We start from the raw sequence: 20,681 nt of genomic DNA, 5'->3' as shown, positions 1-20,681 counted from the left end.
TTTTACTACCACTAGATTTCAAATTCTGCCAAGACAACCCGTGATAGGCTTGTCTTAGAGTCACCATAAATCAAAAATGACTTGAAAGCAGAATTTGAAATCTAGTGGTAGTAAGATTTAAAAAGATTTCTCTTTTTAAATCAGAGTGCATGACAAACAGGAAATGTTTTCATGGGTCATATTTTTCATAAAGTGGAGGTACTGCAAAGCATGCAGATATGCCTGCAAAATTTAATATCTCAAATATCTTTGTGAATATGCAAAAGATGAATGCAAGCATTAAGTGATGATGTTCTTTTTCTTTTTTCCCTCCATGTTTTACTGCAAAAATGCAAAGAGTTTCTGGCTATGCAGACATAAAGCAAGATAAGCTATTTCCTTTGCATCATTATCACTCTTTCTTAATACCTCTCCTTGTCTAGATAAAAGTGCTTGAGGGTAACAGACACTGAAAAATAACTGATACCATCTAGATAGAAATCTTCTTCACCTACTATATACTATAGGTTGATTTCCAATTAGAGTTAACAAATATGGAAACCACTGCTTTGGGCAAAATGCTTTATCCATCTAATTATATCTCATGCATGAAAAGTGAATGAGAGTGCATTTAAGGACCTGACTTCTCATCTTCTCAAGTTCCTATTTGTAAAATCACACAGCTGCCATTATCTGCACATCACTTTGTGATCCTGAGACAGTTTGCATGACAACTTTTACAATAGTCCTATTTTGAAACTGAGACATAAAAATGTCAAAACCAGGCTTGGGGCAAGACTGATTTTGGCTTTTCATAACATCTTTAGCAATATCTTGTAATTAGAGATAGTACAGCTAATTTAATTTAACTAGGCAACAGGAACAACATACTGTTGTTTTCAACCTACTGTTCAGTCTACTGTTGTTTTCAACCAACTGTTGAAACCTATTCAAGGATTTTATGCCTTGTCTGTTGAGAGAGCCTTCGCTGTTCATTACTAATATCTATTGAGTGATCCTTTGCTGGTCACTACTGTTATTAAAGCAGTTACAGTCTGAATTTGTTGCTTCATTCTTGTTTTGTTTTTGTTTCTGAAAACACTTGGGAGATCTGAGAACTAGAGAGTAAAATTATTTGATTACAAAATATAAACTAATAGTATTAGCCTAGTAATATTCAGAACTATCTGGCCATTCAATCAAATAAAATGTTTCTCAAGAAGGAATGGATGATACTTACAAAATACCACATGCTTGCATTATGTATATCAGACTCAGTATTACTGCTGGCTTTTGTATTCTGTTTTTGGCTCATTTGTTTACAGCACACTCTTACTGATATACACAGAGAACTTAGTACTGGTACATAGAGTACTTAGTACTAATGGAAAGAAAGAAATTGGCAGTATGAGCCAATTGGATCCAAATGCATCTGAAAAAGTAGACTGAAGTCTATGAAAGCTCATGCTGCCAATTTCTTTCTTTCTATTAGTCTCAAAGGTGTTACGTACTGATTCTACAGACTAACACAGCTATATCTTTGAATTCTAACTACAGAGAACTTAGTCCTACTATGTGAAATAAGCCTTTTCCCCTTATTATATGTACAGTATTGAAGCCTGAAGTGTGGGACTTGCTTCTGAATACAATTGCACTATTATTGATGTTAATTCACTTAAACCTCAAACAGTCCAACTTTTTGCATTTTTCTATTTCCAGTGACTGAGTGAATAGCCTGATGCTATTCACTCGATACACAAAATACAAGGTCTGTTCCTGCAAAATATTTGTATTTATTTTATTTCTTTCAAAGATTTATTTTCTCCCACAATGTGATTCAAGGCGGGTTACAATAATTGAATTAACAGAAGTACAAAAGTTTTATAAAAAGAGATTAAAGATTACTAATATTAAAACATAAGGTAAATATGGGCCAAGTGCTTCATTTTAAGTACATGAATAGATCTAAAGAAAATTGTGAACATTTATACTTTGTACAATTGGGCATTCAGAGCCGGGTACTTGAATCAATATGTTCTTCAATATTGCAAACCTTTGACAATGGATGATGTTTGGACATGTATGGACAATCTGGTGCAGGAGTGACAAAGCCTTTTAACTTTTATCAAACTAACAACAACAACTGCAGCAGCAGCAATATAGTTAGCGCTCCATATCTATAGATTCGTTATCCCTGGATTCAACTATCCAGTGAGCACATTTCAAATTTTGAGTGTGTTGTATGTGCTCTTTAAAAACGGCTGCCATCATGGTCAGTCACAAAACACCTGTTTCCCAGAAGGTAAATTGATGGTTCCAAAATGAAAGCAACTTCTCAAAAAATCACAATATAAGACAGAGGTGGCATCTGAGCTCCAAAACACAAAAGTGCTTCTTCTAATCCACAGTGATCTAACACCTCTTTACAGAAAGCAAACTGAAAGAGTCTCAGAAGATTTTCATAACAGTGTTTACCATGCGGTAACTACTGTAAATTGTTGCTAAAACATTGAGCAAGTGTGCATGTGTGAAAGCCTGGCGTGCTTCCTTAATATCAGGGAATTGTCGGCTCCCCTCTAGCATCACTGAATGGTTCGGGGAGAGGGAATTTCCTCTGAATGCAAAGTTTCTGTTAAGAGGAAATTCCCTCTTCCCGAACCATTCAGTGATGCTAGAGAGGAGCCGACAATTCCCTGACGTTGAGGATGCGTGCCAGGCTTTCTCTCTCTCTCTCTCTCCCTCTCCCTCTCTCTCTCTCTCTCTCTCTCACACACACACACACACGCTTCCTCAGCGTTTCAGCAACAATTTACCAGCACTTAAGCGCTGGTATGAAAATCTTCTCAGAGTGCAAGGCAGAAATGAGAACTGGGCTCCAAATGGCAAATCACATATAGTTCCCAGAAAACACAGCAAACTATATTTCACAGAAGGCAAACTGGTGCTGCTCAAAGAAACATACAGCAGCAAAATATACCACACATACATTATTAAACATGCAGTACAAAAACCCCAAGAAAAACAGACAGAAAGATGCACAGGGAATATCCTTGCAAATCTGTACCCACCCAAAGTACTCCCATACCCATTAACTTATTTTTTTTTCCTATGCATGCTTTTATGGGGCCCAGAGGTATTGGAAATAAAATTAGTGCTGGAGGCTAGTGCATCACTTTGCAGCAGGGCCGGCATCCCTTGTCTGTAATTATTTTATAAATCAAGATGGCTATGAAACCTGGCAAGTGTGAAGAGACATGTTTAGATGCACACTGGTGTTCAAGGCACTATGTCAGGACCTACAGCATCTCTGCAAGAAAGTTTGACTACAACTCCCACTGGCCCCAGCCAACTTTCCCAATGGTCAGAGATGATGAAAGCTGTCGTCTAAAATATCTGGAGGGCTGTAAGCTGGGAAAGTTAAAGAAGTACACACTGTATTTTCTGTGTGTATCACTGCAACCTTAATATGGGAATTAGATATGAGTTTTCAATACAGTAAGTTCTGTTCAGTTAACTTTTTAGCAAACTAAACAGACAGAAAAACAGACCTGCAGAGAATGTCAGCTGGATCTGCTCTTCAATGATCTCAAGTGCAATGAAATCATGCTTTTCGTTAAAGCGGCCATTGTAGAGAAGCAGAGCATTCTTTTCTCTAGTTGCAAACCTATATGAGGAAAAACAACAACCACAAATGTCACAAAAAGTATTATTAAAGACAAGCACCTCTATAATCAAACCACATAAAAATTTCCAGCAATTTGGTTCACACAGGAGGAATTCTTTGGTATAGCTTTGGATTTAAAATTGACTATTGTCCTTTCTACTTCATAATGTATTAGCAAAACATTTGCCCTTATGTGAAATGGAGCCCATGTACATGAGAAAAGGCTTTGGACATGCACTTTGGATGGCTGGGGAAATAAGTTCTGAAATAATTTTGGGACATCACTACCTCAAGTTTTATTTTCCTATTCACACAGGAAAAACTAAAGTGTTATGCTCAGCAGCAAAGCTTGAAAAAAATTGGGCTAGACCTCCCAGAAACCAGCTAGCATGCCTGCTAACCAAGTTGGCTGGAAAACTGTGAGAGCTATAGTCCAAAAAGTAACATTTCTAAATTCTGTTTAGGTGTAAAAATATAGAAAGTTGACTTACACCAGACGATACTGCTTGCTCATACAATCTAGTCTTATATATTTAAACAAACAATTTTTGGCAAAAGTAATTCCTATCACCCATAACCAGATCCTTTTAATTAGAGATGTTAATAATTGAACCAGCAGTCCTTTGCAATAAAAGCATACAGTACTTTCTACCACTAAGATATAGTATCAGTGGATTAAGAACTAAACTATTATCTGGACACTTGTGACACCAGCCATTAAAAGTCAAGCTTGCTACTATACCAGGAATGGTCACACTCCATAGCTTGAAGGGCTGAAAAATACATGTTGGGCTCCTCCAAAGGGCTTTAATGATTTGTCACAGCTGCCATTTTGATGGAGGCTTAGTTGTTTCAAATCCAAAAAGAATCCTAGGCCCTAAAATGATGATACTATATGGCTTTGGTCAAAAAATTGAAGGGATATTGGAAACCAAATATTCCCATTTACAGATTTTAGGAAAGTTACAGAATTCCTGAACCACTGCTTGGAGGAGATGGATCAGAGTAAATGAGCTGAAATACCCTTTAGACAATATAGAGATTCAAGAATCAAACAACAATCTCTCCTCGCTAAGAAAGGGTGCATTGACATTGGCATTACTGTATATTGGTATGTGGAAAGGAGAAAGAGAGAAGCTACTCAAGAGTAGATGACTCACAAGTAATGCAAAAATGTGACAAGGAGAGAAAAAGAAGCAGTCTGTGGTGATTATGCAGATGAATTTGTACTGGTTTTGCTTCTTTCCTTAGCTGCTTTTATAGTACAGTATGTACTCTGTCACTTATGGCATATGGTACACATAAACTTCAACCTCTACACAGTTTCTGAATCAGTAATATTTGTACACTAGCAATGTGCAAATTGTAGGTACTGTATATAGCTTATTTAAAAATGTAAATTAAAGACAAGTGGCTGACCTTTATTATATAAGCTTTCAGCTCTTCTGCCTTTCTAGGGAATTTGTTTTTCAAAGAAGCAGAGCATCCCTGCATTACAGGCATACTCAGAAGATACACTATCTTTTTTTAAAACTAGATTAAACTTCTAACTTTTGTGCATCTTCAAATAACTAATTTTTTAATCATGCAAAGTAGGAAAGACAGGAAAGCCTTCAGTAAGATGGCACCTTTCTAAAAGGTAACAAATCCCTTTCTTTATGAAATATTGCAAAACTTTCAGCATGAAAAACCAGGCGCTACTCTTAAATCTACACTCTTTTTTAAGGCTAATCTAAATACCGACTGGGATGTTCCCGGATCATACTGGAAAGAAAAAAACTTACGTGAGAGAGACTGTAAAATGGAAGCGTTGCCTTAAACCCTTGAAGGTGACAAATGATTGTGGAGGAAAGCTTCTTGTGGTCATCTCACAATAAGGTCTCTCAAATTCACCAGGGGGGCACTCACATTTGAAACCTCCTATGAGCAGATTAATACAAGTGCCTCCGTTCTTGCACACTCCAGGAGCACAGCGTCCAGAGCGAGCATTCACTTCACAGGACTCTCCTAAAAAGGTAAAGAGAAATATTGGTCAGATAACAGTGTGTTCCTACAAAAATTAGTACTGTAATCTCAAAAGCCAACGATCCATATGCTGCTGTGATTGAATGAATTTCATTAAAAATATATTTTATCATTTGAAATTGTAAGGTTGTATTTCACAAAGCAAAGTCTCCTAACTTTTGCCTGGTCACCAACTCTCAATCAATTCTCATTTCTCTGTCTGGAAACCCCTTAATATACTACACTCAGCCCAGCCTTCATACAACAGATAATTTAAACAACTGGGGGGGGGGGGATATTCCGTAGGCCTTAAAAAGGGAGAAAGGGGCAACTAAACATAGACTTGTTCCACTGAAACTGAAAGAGAGTATCTACTGATTAAAAAAAAAACCCTATCTGGAATGATGTCTTCCAAGTTGATGAAAGGACAATTGACAACAAACAAGCCAGACATTGACATGAACTCATGTACGTGCAGAAACAAGACAGAGAAAAATAAATAAGAGAAGGGGCAGCTGTCAGTATAGTTCGTAATCTTTAAACCACTACTGTTCTCATGAGCAGAAAAAGCAGCCCTGGAATTATTAAATAACAACACATTCTTGCATGAAAACTCTTAATCACCATTTGAGTGAGCACCACAAATTTCACCAAGGTCAAGAATGTCTCTTGGCAAGTCAACAAACCAGTGTGCTCTCACTCTTAATTGTTTGCCCCCCTCCTTCCTGCCCTATTTGGAACAGTGTCTATCTCTACATCTGAATGGGTTTCTTACCCTTTCATTTCCACATTTAAAATAAAGACTTCAACTTTAAAGCCTAAAAGTTAGCAACATAGAAAGTTATGTGAAAGAATTCCAGATGGCAAAGCTGCGATTTCTCTTCCGCAAAGGGTGATATTTATCTTTAATGGAGAAGCAAAAGAAATTCTAACAAAATAATGAGAAATAGCAAGAAGGAGTAAGACTTTATTTACTCAGCTCTTGTTTACAGAATCAGTTATCCATGGACACTACTTCCTAGACATGTTTGAGCAGCCCAGTTGTTTACACCTTCAAGCTGTGAATGTGATCCCAAAGTTATCTCAACAACTGAACAATGCCAACTCTCTTGACCCTTTTCTTTCCCCCCCAAAGCCAATGGGGGCTTTTAGACAATATCAATAGGAAGAGTACTCCATGGAGACTCTACAATGGAAGAGTACTGATTTTTTTTTTTTAAAGAAATGCATAGTGAAATGGGAACAGCCCAAGAGAGCCATCAATAGTGTGGCTGAAAATATGCAAACTCCTTGATTGCATGGGACGGGCTTTTTTCTCAGGGTAATAATGGCATCATCTGAATCCATGACCATCTAAATAAGCTTCTTCACATATGTTTTCCACAAGTTAAAAAATAAGTTTCTTTCTTCATCTCTGGACTGATTGACAGATGGACCTAGCATGCAAGCTGAACACACTGTTGGGCAGAGTTGATGCCACACTTAGTGCGGACACCTGATTGGCACAGCCCACGCCAGCCCAGAACTCCTGAGCTCAAGTCATCCACCCTGGACCCTCAATGTTCCTCCTGTGTGGACACTAGCTTAATCACACTGGGGCAATGAACTAATATTTATATAGCTATCAGAGTGGAACAGTGCTCCCTCTCCCATACAAAGGACATACAATATGAACTAGGGCCCACATAGCGATGCCTCTCAGATGAACTTTCCACTCCTTTTGCAGGGGTTCAAGTGAATGGGACCTGCCTCCCCCCATCTGTATGAATTTGCATTTACAAACTCCAAATCACACACAATCTCAAATTCCTAAATTACATACTCATCTTATCCCGAACCTATGTATGAACTACGTTCATGTCAAACACATTAATCCCAAATTTGCTCTCCACACTAAATTTGGCAAACACAAATGTGAAAACAATGACTTAAGTAGAAGGCTGCAGTCTTAACACATATATTCCAGTGAAGATTACTTTTGAATGATTATTTAATTATTTATTTAGCTCTTTTCAGAAATGTTCATATGGAAAGGTTTGTAAATATGCTTTAGGAAACTGCAAGAGGATTTTTATAGCATGTTTTATCTGCTTTTGTGTTATTTAGATATGGCTTAAGGGCTAATCAATAAACACTGATTGATTGCTTTAGGAAACAAATGTCACCTGAATGATGTGTAGTCACCACACACATGTAACTATTGGGCTGCACAGGTAAGATAATGAAAGAGTTTAGGACTGAGAAAGGCTGCACCATGTACACATTTAAATTTGTGAGCTCTAGATACATTGTGTCTCTTGGGCCTGTTACAGACTGCCAAAATAAAGCTGCTTTGGGTCTCTTTGGAGGTATGCTATTTAAATGATGCATGGATCCTAAGAGTCTGGAGGTCACGCCAAAGCCACACTCCATTCCTAAGCACTGGAGTGCAGCTTTGGTGCAGCTTCTGGATTCTTAGGGTGCATGCATCATTTAAACAGCATACCTCCAAAGAGACCCGAAGGAGCTTTATTTTGGCAGTCTGTAACAGGCCTTTGTCTTGAAGGAAAGATTTGGAAATAGTGCATGCATTATATAAAAGGAACTAGCAGGGGGTAAGAGAGTAAAAAACTGGGATAATGTATATCCACCATCTCTCTCCCAAATCCTTTCCTATTGCTCTTGGCTTTTTTGTGCACCAATATTGCACTACTACAAAAGCAGCAATATAGCAGATAAACCTGGGGATGAGTGTGATATTCCAAGTAACAACACAGTGGAAGTAGAGGTCTAAATTCAATGTCAGAATTTCCAGGGCATTTCAGTCTCATGAGCTTCTACTGCTACATGACCATGGTACATCGTTTTTATTTTTATTTTTCTTAGTTTTTGCCCAACCTAAAAGGGAAAATGGAGTCAATGACAGTGCTTAGATGTCTCATTAAAAGATGGGGATGACTCTGAACAAGCCTTAGAAATCCCCAGGACAGTCCTGAAGAATTTGAACTTTTCGCTTCTGTTTTTCATTGTTTCATCTGAAACTGGCAAACGTTGGTCTTAATTATCACCTATTTGAAACAAGCCAACTTTGGACTCTAAGCTATTGCATCTACCTTCTTTTTAAAAAATATAGTTAAGAGCCAACAGGTTTAGGTTTAGGGTTTGTATGTTTTGATTAGTTGTGATTCATTTAAAAAAATAAGAAAACAACATCCGATCTGTTTGCTGCAAGAGAATGGAGCACATGAGCCTGGCCTCAGAGAGGCTTGGCTCATTATCATCACAATAAACAATGTTTTTCCCAATTTCTAGATGTAGTCAATGGTTTCCTTGTTTTCTCCTCTTCAGTCCCTTATAGTCTCACAAAACAAAATAAGCACCCTTGGGATTAATTTCCCTGCTCTCATATAGACAGGAAAAATAATTTAAAACGGAAAGAAAGAATGCCGTTGGGATTAGGAGATATTTGGGGCACATCTGCTAAGGAAAAAAAAAATCACCCCCAGTCTGCAAAAATTACAAACACATTCTCAAGATTATATACTTAATTTTCATTATTTACAAAAGGCTGTCCAATGTCCTTAATCTGCAATGTTAACAAAAGCTGCACAAATTAAACCCCCATCAGAGCTGGGTTCTTGCATCATTTATTGAAATATGCCCATCATTTGTATCAGACTGGTTGCTAAAGTATTCCTATAATGTAAATCTAGATAAATAGATTTTTTTTAAAGTGCAGCTATGAACAAAAAGGAGTATGTGATGGATTGGAGTAGTTAAGAAGAGGACTAAAACATTTTACCAGGAAGCTATCTGGAGACCAGGGTTCCAGTCCCCACTGAGTCAAGAAACCCACTGGTTTGGGCAAGTCACATTTTCTTAGCCTCAGGGAAAGGCAATGGCAAACCTCCTCCAACCAAATCTTGCCAAGAAACCTTAATGTTAGGTACGCTTTTGGATCGCTGTAAATTAGAAATGACTTGAAGGCACACAACAATAATATAAACATAAAATATGAGTCTTGTTTAATATTTGCACTCTTCCCTCCGTATGTCTCAGAACTTCAAAATGAGTTTCTTTCACATTGAGAATTGAGTTTGATGATATCCACTTTGGTAAAGTGGAGAAGTTCACATGTGCTTGCATTCACCTACTAACAACTAGGGCTGTCTCTTGCACAGAGGAAAAGAAATGTTCCTGCCCCATTCTCACACTGATCTGTTTAGATGATGCATCGAGCCAAAATGGGTCCAATCCGTGCTCCAAGGTGATTCACTGGTGTAAAAGGCGTCCTTGTTTGCTCCAAATCAAGCTAGAAATTCCAGAGAATCCCCTGAGTATGAGGACTGCAAGATGGTGTGAGGGCAGGGGTGGGGAGTGTTAACAGGCAGGTGGAAGAGGTCACGAGGGGACACTTGGGGCTGGGTGAGCCACTGACTTCTTTCCACCCGGAAATGCCAACTCCTGCCACAGCACTGTCATTTGCAAGTATGCAGTTCCTCCAGTGCATACTGCAGTTTAATGGGACCAGGGCCAGGACAGAAGAAGGGATTTTGCGGACAGTGCTGCCTGGAGTATTGTGGTCCCAAAGCTGCCTAGACTTTCCTTCATTACCTTGACAGTCTAGAGGGATGCCAGGTGGCAGTTCACACACGTGTCACACTGTGCCACCTGCTGCCACCACCACCATCATGGAGTGCTCCAACTGAAGCCAAAAATAAAGCACCCAGCATAAATCAAATGGCTGAGTGCCTCATTCTGCTCTTAGAGGGAATGACTTAAAAGGCACAGTGGGACATGTTGTAAACAACTGCTTGGTGTCACTCCAGAGGGCTCCAGATCTTCTGAGAAGATTCAAAGCAAAAGGTAACCCTTTAACTTTGTTGTAAAAGTGGTATATTGGTCCCCACATCATCCAGACTGTTCAGTGTGAGGATGGGGGCGGACATGTTATTTGACCAATGTGGACACAGCCTTTGAGATTTAGCTATATACCATTACTAGTAATATTTTTGAATATTTTGGTGTCAGAAAATGCCATTACCTTCAGCCATGGCATATCACAGAAGCCTGTTCAGAGCAGCACTGATAGATTTGCCAGTTTATCCACCAAACCAGACAATTAGTGAGAGCAAGTAATAGGAGCAGCCACAGCTCAGAAGAGCAAGAAAAAGCTTCCTCTGCTGCTCTCTCTTGGGCAGTGGATGGCTCTAATCACCCTTACCAGTGGTCTGTTTTGGGTAGCAGCAGAGCTAAATTGCACATCACCTTATCTAGATAGTTCTTGCATTACATTCAGGATTTCCCCTTACAAACTGTGAAGTTCACATAAATGGGGTGTAATTATTTGAGCATAGGACTTGGACTCTGGAGATTGAGGTTACACTCAGCCATGGAAACACACTGGGTGCCCTTGGGTGACTCATATACCTTCAGCCCCAGATAACTCCATGATAGGGTCATTTTAGGTCTCCACAAGTCAGAAAGGACTTGAAGGCACACAACAACAAATTATTAAATACATACGGAGAGAGAACAAAGCCCAAAGGCATGTGTACAGAAATGTCTCCTTTAAGCACCAATAAATCTGTATACCAGGACAGGCATACCTTTCCTCTGTTTTTGCTATTGCTCATTTAGCAGAGAAGAAAAGCTTAGATCAAGATCCCAAAAGCATACATAACTGATGAACAATAACACTGTTCACGAACTGGCTTACTATTTTCTTTTCATGGAAGTTCAGTACTATTTGGAATTCCTACTGCAGAACTCACCTTTCCCCATCACATTTGGGGAAGGAAACTAAGGCCTGGAACAGATGGGCGAAAAAGCCTGCATCCAGGCAGCTTTGGAGTGTGGTGATCAGATGACTTACACCCCCAAGCTGCCCAGAAGCCACCCCAACCCAGAAAAGCCACGCTGAAAAGGAACAGTAAAAAAATCACTCCCTTTCAGAAGCTGCTTTAAAACAGTAGCAATAGGGCAAATTGGGGCCACATGTATGCAGTTACCACGTCTTCGGGGTGGCCCTGATCCGCCCTTTTATGAGCCTACTGTTTCACCCCAAAATTACAAGACCACTAGTTCAAAAATGCTATCTAAATGGTAGAATTCCTAACATACACATTTGCTAGAAATTAGTCACAAACAGCCCTACTCTCCTCCTCTTCCTCCTCATCGTCATCATCATCATTTCATTCTATCAGGGAAATATAACCTTCCATTGAATTTTGGCTCAACTTCTAAGAGGAAAACAGTGCTGGGACACTAGTACCACTCAGTAAAACTTTCCTTGGAAAAACAAGTAATTCAGTAATCTGGGAACAGGATTCATTTCCCTAGCATGGTACCTCCAGGTATTCAGAATGGAAATGCAACAGCCATTGCTGGCTGAAAACAATAGGACTTGTAATCTAGCATATGGAGGGAAGTAGTTTAGAAAAGGTGAACAACAGATTTTAGCAAAACGATGAGGGATGGGAGACTAAAGAAATACATTCACCTTCACATTCCACTTAAACAGAGATTCTCATTATTTGGTAGGTATCTCATTAATTTCAGTCATGACTTAGGGGAGAAACAGACAGCCAAAATACGTAGTTTTCTGCCTTGAAGCAGGCCAGAAAGTATACCCAAGCCACACTATGGGGAGAAAAGGCAGACTAAAAAGGAGCTGAATTTTTGCGCTTCTTCCCAGAAAGTGCTCACTTTTGCATGTACGTATAAATGCACTGAAGCCAGGGTGGCTCTAAATGGGCACTCTTTCCAAAACAAAAACCTAATTGTGCATGTATACACCCCATCTCAGGAACACATTTAAAAGAGATGGAGGTTGGCAATGCCCAAAAGATTAATCATGACACCTCTCATGGAGATGAGTACACCATACACAAAACAGACAGTCAAAGAGGGGGCATGGGGTGAGGGGAGGTGAAGGGGGGCATGATTGTATCTTGCCAGCATCTGCATTGGCACACCTCTGCAACGATGCCTTGTCCCAGTGAAGAGCTGTACATGCAAATGTGTGCAGGTTCACAGGGATGGCTCCTGAGAAGATGTGCAGGGATGGTGGGGAGAACAATACAAAAAAAAGGACCCAGTGGTGTGGCTTGAAGCCACACTATGTGGTCATGACATGCAAACTCCAGCTTCCTTGGGAGCAGGCGGTACAGTTGGTGGGGTTCCAATGTGGCTTTGGAAAAGGCAGCTTTAAGCCGCTGTTTCCTGCCCGTCTGTTTTGCCCTTATTCTTTTAACTTTTACACAAACTTTGCCAGCTCTTGGCAAATAAAGCTTAATGTTAATGCGATGAACTCTTTATTGTGATTAAAAATAAAGTCTGCAATAAATCCTATCTTCTTCAAAGTGCCTCCTCCTCCCAAAAGCATGACACAGCATTGTTGAGGACAAATTCAAAGGCTGATTATGGAGAGTTTTTAAATAAAAAGTTTAAATGTTAAGAAACCTTGGCAGGGAAATGGAGGGAAATGACTGCTATGAACTAAACCACTCCTGTATCAGAGTACAGTACCTTTCTGGAAAACAAAAGGTGGCCAGATGAGTAGCGTTGGGTTTTAGATGCAGTCACTGAACCATGCCAGCCTAAACAAAAGACCTTTTGCAATAACAATACAAGGCCAGTTCCCACAATGCTCCACACAACTGTATTCTAGAATTCTAATTATCTTGAGGTTCACATCCAAAATATCTTAGATTTCTGTTTCACTGTTAAATAATTTCTGTTTCACTACTGTTAATTTGTGCACATAAACATACCAGCATGTATGTGTAAAACTACATTGAACAACATCTCTTTTGGGAAGGTCTGTATCATATTTTTAAAAACTTAATATTTGTACTTCCATGCCATCGTTTCCCTTCCTTAAAAATGTGACTTTAAGATCTCTGCAACCCTTGGCCCATATCCAGAACACATTTTTGACCCCAAAAATGGAGAAATAGAGAATTGTCTCTCCTGGAAACACTCAGGAGTGTCAATTCACCTTTTAAAATGTTTCCGGAAATCCCCAGTGCTGTTTAATATCAATAAGGAAAAAGACAGATGGTGGGGAAGAAGAATTGTTCTGTTGCATTTAAAGAGTTCTTTTTTGTACTCCTGGGGGCATTCACATTTATTTTTAGTCCTGAGGAGATACGGATCTCCATGGTGATGCAATACCATATTGGTGTTCCCACTCCCTTTTTTGTTTCCAAATCTCTCCATGGCATTTTAACTCTGTTGCCATTGACACTTGCCACCATTTTGGTTTAAAATGGAGGCATCTCCATTTCTGAAAACAATACAGTACGATCCGAATCGATTCGACAGCTTACATTGCTGAAGGTGCGGATCATTGCAGCTCTTAAAAAAAGACGCACTGAAAAACCCAGTGTCGAATACACCAGGTTAAGTGGGTTTTTCAGTAGCACCCTCCCTGCAAACTGCACAAAGTGCAGTTGGGGCAAATATGAACGCCATGAAAGTAACCCAGTTTCATATTACATTATTTTCGTAGTGTGAATGGGGCCCTCAAGAGAGGGAAAAAAGCCCCATGCCAATATTAACCCTTAGAAGGAGAACTTCTAATCAGACACCTGAATAAATTTCAGTCAGGAAAAAAAATTGACTCAGTTTACTTAGGCATGGCGCAGATTGAGGGACCCTGAAAGGTTTCTTATTAGTACCGAAATGAACAAACATGTGAATTGTTTCTCTGAGTTTTACAGGCTTTTTTGTAGCCATATCACTATTACTATTTTCTAAACAACATGTGTCCCAGCAAAGACAAGAGGTCTCTACAGTATCCTGATCAAAACAAGAACTGCTTATATTGTCAAAATACTACAGCTGAGTATGCCTCCTATAATTGCATCTTACGTACTTGCATTCAAATAGTGCTTTAGAAAAATAAATTATGTTTTACCTTCCAAAAATGCTACCTAAACTGGCAAAAGTGTGGACAAGCTGCCAATAAGTACCGTATGGTTGAACCGCTGACATGATCATTTGTGAGTTTCTGGGACTGAGAGGTGGGTGGAGGAATGAGGGTTTAGTGATTAAATTGATGTTAGGCATATCACTTTCATTTACAAAGCTTTTTTAATGCCTGTACATTAAAATGCCTTTTTAACATCAGAAATCCCGTCTAACCATTTGAAAGCTAATTAAAAAGAGCAAACAAGAATGCTGAAGGTCCAGACTACGTTTCAAAAGAGACAGCCTAGCACTTTGATCTGTAGAAACATTTCCACAGGCAAAAACCACCAGATGTGGGGGGGGGGGGATACACAAGGTTTTGGATGATGAGCGCACACTACACCTAGGGCTCTTTCCAGAGGTCACCTGGATGATCCCAGCAGATGATACACAGAACAGAGACACCTCTGTAATCAGTAGTCGAGACAGTAGGCAAGATCAGATAAAGCTTATAGTCAGTGCTTCATCAAGCTATTAGTAGAATTAAGATAGAAATGAATTTTTAAAATGCTTGCATAGCTGTTAATGTAAATATCATGACAAAATAATGTTCACACTGCAGATTATTTATACTACTCTTTCTCAGGGCAAAGAGTCAACAAATATCACATTGCCAATGAATTAGAATAAAACAAAGGGACGATCAAGAATTATTGCGAACCACTCAGTTTGGTAGCCAATTCAACAATTAATTTAAGGAATATGGCTATAGTTAAACAAATTCTTCTCTCAGCAGACTACTAAAGTGAACACATGTGTATTTTAAGCAAGTGATTTTGGCTTATAATATGCTGATCAGTTAAATTCTACATATCTCTGGACTAAAGTGCAAATGCATTTTTAAAAATCTCAACAGCTACTTCTTACATTGATTCTAGATATCAGTTAGTCAGCCAATAAATCAATCTTTATTGTTATGGTTAGTGACCAATGTTAAAAGAAACAGTACATAATGTATAGCTCACTTGTATGGCACAAAATGATCTGAAATGGGATAGCACAATGCAGCATATGAGAGTTGCTAGTCAGTAACTGCAAAGGTAACCATATTTTCAGTTTGAACATCACAGCAAAGGTGACAGACTCTGTGCTCAAGGTTAAACAGGTATGAGAGTTTTATTTCAATTCTGTGTAGTGTGCTCCTGTGTGTGTCTTTTCTCCTGTTGACTTATGGTGACCCTATGAACTTCATATGGTTTTCTTACAAGGTGTACTGAAAGGTAACTTGCCATTGCCTTCCTCTGAATATAGCTATAACAACAGGCATTCCATGATGATCTTCCCATCCAAGTACAGTAATACAGGGTAGGCCCTGCTTAGATTCCAAGATCAGATGGGATCTGCTGCCTTCAGAGTATTTGTACTAATTTGGAATGGAATATGTTCAAAATGTTTAAATAAATGGATACACTTTAGTCTTACTATACTGTTAAGCTGTTGTGGCAAGGCAGTGGAGTTTAGAAAAAAGAAGCAAAGTTCCTAGAGGCAATGTGCAAACACAAGTTTATCAATAGACAAAGAAAATCAAAAGAAAATGGTACAAGAGAAGTGTTTCAGCTTGTGACAGAGTGAAAAGCTTGTGGCTGACCAGCCCAGTGACTGGAAATGTAACCTGATTACATACACTGCACAAGAATAATTAATGTTTGCATTGTTATGGGGAAAACTTTAAAACATAGCAACAACATCACTTCTTCTGAATGTAATACGCTGTGCTTCCCCAACCCTAAACTCAGCTTTGAAGATTCCACAGCATTCCTTTTTCTCACACGAGAAAAAAAGGCACATGAAAGCTTTTCAATTTTTCCCAACTCAGATAAAATACGGTATAGAAAAGTTCTATACTGAGCACTGAAAGAGTGGTTTTTCTTTCCTGGATCTTGGCATAAACAACAGCGCCCCTACACCACTGGTCAATCTGCCTCGAAAAGGACTGCAGCAGCACCTCAAAAATGCCATTTAAGTTTGCAATCAAACAGAAAGTCCACACACCAACTTTTGCTGTGGCAAACAGGGCTGTAAATCGTGGTTGTGTATTGTGTGAGGAAGGCAACAAGGCACATATGAGGGAAGGAAAATGTGCGTGTGTCAAAAAGGATGTAAAGGCAGAGCAAAGAAAATGGCAACTACGTTAGGAGTGATTATAGCCTTTAACTTTAATGTGATAACTTTGACTGGTTTTAACCAAGAAAAGCTGACAAACATAAACAAACGTCTTACTAAAATCCTGCAGAGCTCAATTGCTCTTGGTGCTCCTTTAAGGGGAAGCATTAAAGAGCTGCCACTGCCACCAATTTCCTGCCAGGCTTTCCAAAAGGTCAGAAATGGTGCCTCAACAGAACAAGTAGAGGGGCTTTAGTGCTCCTAGGACGAACTAAGTTCTCGCCTTTTACCACTCTACTAAGAGAAGAGGATGGATCTTATCTTGAAACTTAAGGTACAGTACTTACACTGACCCATAGATAATTCGATCTAGGGTTTTGGGGTCAATATCTGATTAAAATGTCTAGATGTATACAGGAGTATATACATGATATTGTTCTTTTTTTAAAAATTGTAAGCTGTCTTGAGTCCCAAGTTTGGGGGGAAAGGCAGGATCTAAAAATAGTAACAACAACGGCTGGCAGATTCTTTCTCTGTTCTTTATGGGCAGCTGCAGGAGCTGGGCTGCCCTACCCTTGAGGGTTTCTACTTGTCAGAGGCTAAAGACATACAGAAGTTGCTGTGTACTCCTTCATCCCATCACCTGGACATATTGGAATGGATTTGCATCTGTGTGTATCCATCCCTCCAGGAGCAATTCTCATCTCTCAAGGAATCAGAGTCAGATTTAAAAATAAGAAAGATGGCAAAGCTGGGCTATGAGCTGATGCTTTGCCAAGCCGATGACCTGGATCTTATCAAGGGAAAGGCCTCTGCCCAGAAGCAGTTCTGTTTCCTGGAAAAACTAGTGGCTGTGATTTCACCTCTGGGTGATTTTGCCGTATCTGGCTCAGTATCTAGTTACAACAGTTTTGCAACACAATACCCTAGTACTCCAAGGGGTTTACAGGAAATATCACCATGTCTTATGAGCTTCCCTGGGCTATTTTAGGCTAAGAAGTGGCATATTTTTTAAAATAAAAAAGTAATCAGAAGGTAATTTCTTGGCCACTAGCTGTTAGAAAAAAAGAATCCCTTTGGACCCAAAATGGCCTGAGGAGCAAAACATGGCATTGTGCACCGTGTCCTTGTAGCATTTTGGAGCAAACAATGTTTGGGGAGTGCTGAGGGCCCCAAATTGGCCTTGTAGATCACATATATTGATACCTGGCTTTTCCCCACCCTTGATTTAAAGGGGTGAGAATAATCTCTAGGTTGTCAGCCAACTATCCCAATTTTTGATCAGACAACTTGATTTCAGCACAAGATTCTAATTTTACAACATTTAAAAACACACAGCAGTATCAAAATGGTTAATACAGTACACCAGCACAGGCAGAGCTTGGACACAATCCTTTTGTAGCTCACAACTTCCAGAATCCCCAACCACTGGCCACACAGACTAAGGATTCTGACTTTTAGTCCAAAAAATAAATGTGTCCTAATACTAGAAGAAAGATGCTTTAGCTTTCCTAATCTTTAAATAAAGTTGACTTTTAATAATTTTATTATTAAAACAGATCATAGAACACGATCTATATGATCAAATTATCTGAATAATCAAATGAACTTAAATGAGAATTAACTCACTTGCATTTCAAGAAAGAAATTGCTGCTGTTGGCCCAGCTTGGAGATTTGTAGAACGCATGAGTGACTGGGACACAACAAAATCATCTGAAAACTTGTGAAGACGCTGGTTGTCTTAAAGTGTGATATTGCCTCTCTGTGTGCACTCAAATCTTGATAGAAAATTAGGATGCAAAATACACTGACCCATAGGGTTTTCTTGGAAAAGGTCATTTGGTGGAAGCTTACTGTTTCCTTCCTCTATGGTTGAGAGGGTATGACTTGCTTTAGGTCACCTAGTGGGTTTCCATGGGCAGATTATAACCCTGACATCCCAAAGCCCTGGTCCAACATTGAAACTACTACGCCACACTGGCTGTTTTAATATAGAAATCATACGCACAAACAGACACAACAGAACACAGAAAACAACAGGAAAAAATAATAACTGGAAATCTGCTTATGTTTTAAGATTACTTTTTCCCCCCTTCATAGGCAGAGGCACTGTAGGCAGGTTGTGTTCATTGACTTGGCAAAATGAAATGATCTTGTTCCAGATCTGATTTGGACCTACAAATATTGTGTCTCCTTATCACTCACCTCCTTACTTCACAGGAAGTGCAGGTAATTACTATTGGAGGGTATTCCCATTTCAGAAATAGCTCGTAAAAGCTCTGTGTACCGTACTTCTTGAAACAGAAGACTCCTGAAGACAGAAAAACTTTCAACATGTATAAATTACATCCAAACAAATGAAGAGCTTCAAAGTATTAGAGTGGGCCAGGGAACATGGGAGAAAAAGAAGCCTCTTTATTAGGATGTAATTGCCTTCTAGAGGAAATCAGGGTGTTTGTCGATAAAGGTATATTTGGATTATAATCTCAGCATTAAAATCAGAGTACTTTAGCAAAGAAACAAAAGCTACTTTCTTGTAGTTATTCTTCTAAGCATGTTTCCGAAATGTTAGAGCTTCCAAAGCAAAGTGCATTCCTCTGAGCATTATCATTTCAGTAAGAATGCTCAAGCTTTTAAGTCTATGGAAGATTTTTTAAAGATGCACAGAGCTTTTATGAGCTATTTCTGAAATGGGAATGCCCTCTAAAGTACAGTGAGACCTTGGACGGCTGACTGTCCCTAACTACTATGAATTTACTACATTCCTCTACTTTCAACCTAGGCCTAACAAAGGTGAATACCTATCACATATTTAAACCCTGCATGCCATATGGCCTGACCTTTTAAATATGTATTTTACTATTTGTTCTACTAAGAGCCTGGATGGGAATAAAGTATTTAACAAATATTTTCAACATCCAGTAACAAATAAATAAAGCAACCATTTGGAGACTTTCAGCACAACCATCAATACTTTGGTGGGTACACTGCAGGGATGCATTATGAAGCTGTCTCAAAGTGAGTTCAACCCTATGCATACTTAAATTGTTTTAAATTTTATACTTTACAGTCTGCCCTGCTTATACACAGATTTTTTAATACACGGATTCAAGCATACACAGTTTGAAAATGTTCAAAAAAAGTATATATTTCAAATATAAACCTTGATTTTCCATTTTTTATAACGGACACCATTTTGCTATGTCATTATATTTAATGTGACTTGAGCACACACAGATTTTGTTATACATGGGGATCTTAGAACCAAGCCCCAGTGTATAACAAGGGTCCACTGTCCTTTACAAAATGAAGACTAAATATGGCATATCTACCTTGCCACCCATTGTTTTAAACAACAAGAGTAACAACAAAAACACCCTTTTAGTATTTACAGTGTGTATTGAGAAAGCCAGTCCATATGGAAATGGGTCCCCAAACTGCATGATTTATTGTAACGGCTAGAAAGTCCAAAATGTAGCAAATCTAAACTGACACCAAGGGCATTTTCATTTTCTTCAGTGCTGAACAGTTGTTGCAAAAGGATCGGACATCATCAAAAACCCTCTTTAGTCAACCCTACACACCTCCATTGCATATAATTAGTCCCCACACACACACACACACACACTCTGTACATATTCTTCAGTCTACATTGCTCAGCATTCTGGATGTCTCCCTACATTACAATGTATGTGGAAAAGGTAACCATTAAACCAAAACTGCATCATATATTGCCCCAATTAACTGCATTCACATCTTTTGTCCTGACACCTGATGTTATGCAGATAAAGGCCTATCTAACTAACATCCTTTAGCATAATGTATCAGGTGCTGAACGCAAGACCTTCTACATGAAAAGCATGTTTTCTATGGTCCTTCTACTGATTGTCTTTATCTATTTTAAAAAATGAAGGAAAAAGACTTGGGGCACCTTTCAAACTAACCAATTATCACAGCGTTAACATTTTATGGACT

The 20,681-nt window shown here is 38.9% G+C and overlaps 1 protein-coding gene across 4 annotated transcripts in view; it reads right to left on the bottom strand.

Moving 5' to 3' along the window:
* The window catches only part of CELSR1 (cadherin EGF LAG seven-pass G-type receptor 1), a 194,362-nt gene that overhangs the window by 106,094 nt on the left and 67,587 nt on the right, over positions 1–20,681 (bottom strand). For all 4 annotated transcript variants that reach the window (XM_042467337.1, XM_042467340.1, XM_042467341.1 and 1 more), the window contains exons 3-4: positions 5,428–5,650; positions 3,528–3,643 (exon numbers count right to left, since the gene is read on the bottom strand). In XM_042467337.1, the coding sequence (XP_042323271.1) occupies positions 3,528–3,643; positions 5,428–5,650 (339 nt within the window). The remainder of the gene's footprint in view (positions 1–3,527; positions 3,644–5,427; positions 5,651–20,681) is intronic.

Source organism: Sceloporus undulatus, chromosome 5 (genome assembly GCF_019175285.1).
Source record: "Sceloporus undulatus isolate JIND9_A2432 ecotype Alabama chromosome 5, SceUnd_v1.1, whole genome shotgun sequence".
Lineage (NCBI taxonomy): Eukaryota > Metazoa > Chordata > Lepidosauria > Squamata > Phrynosomatidae > Sceloporus > Sceloporus undulatus.
This window is presented reverse-complemented; position numbering and strand designations above follow the sequence as displayed.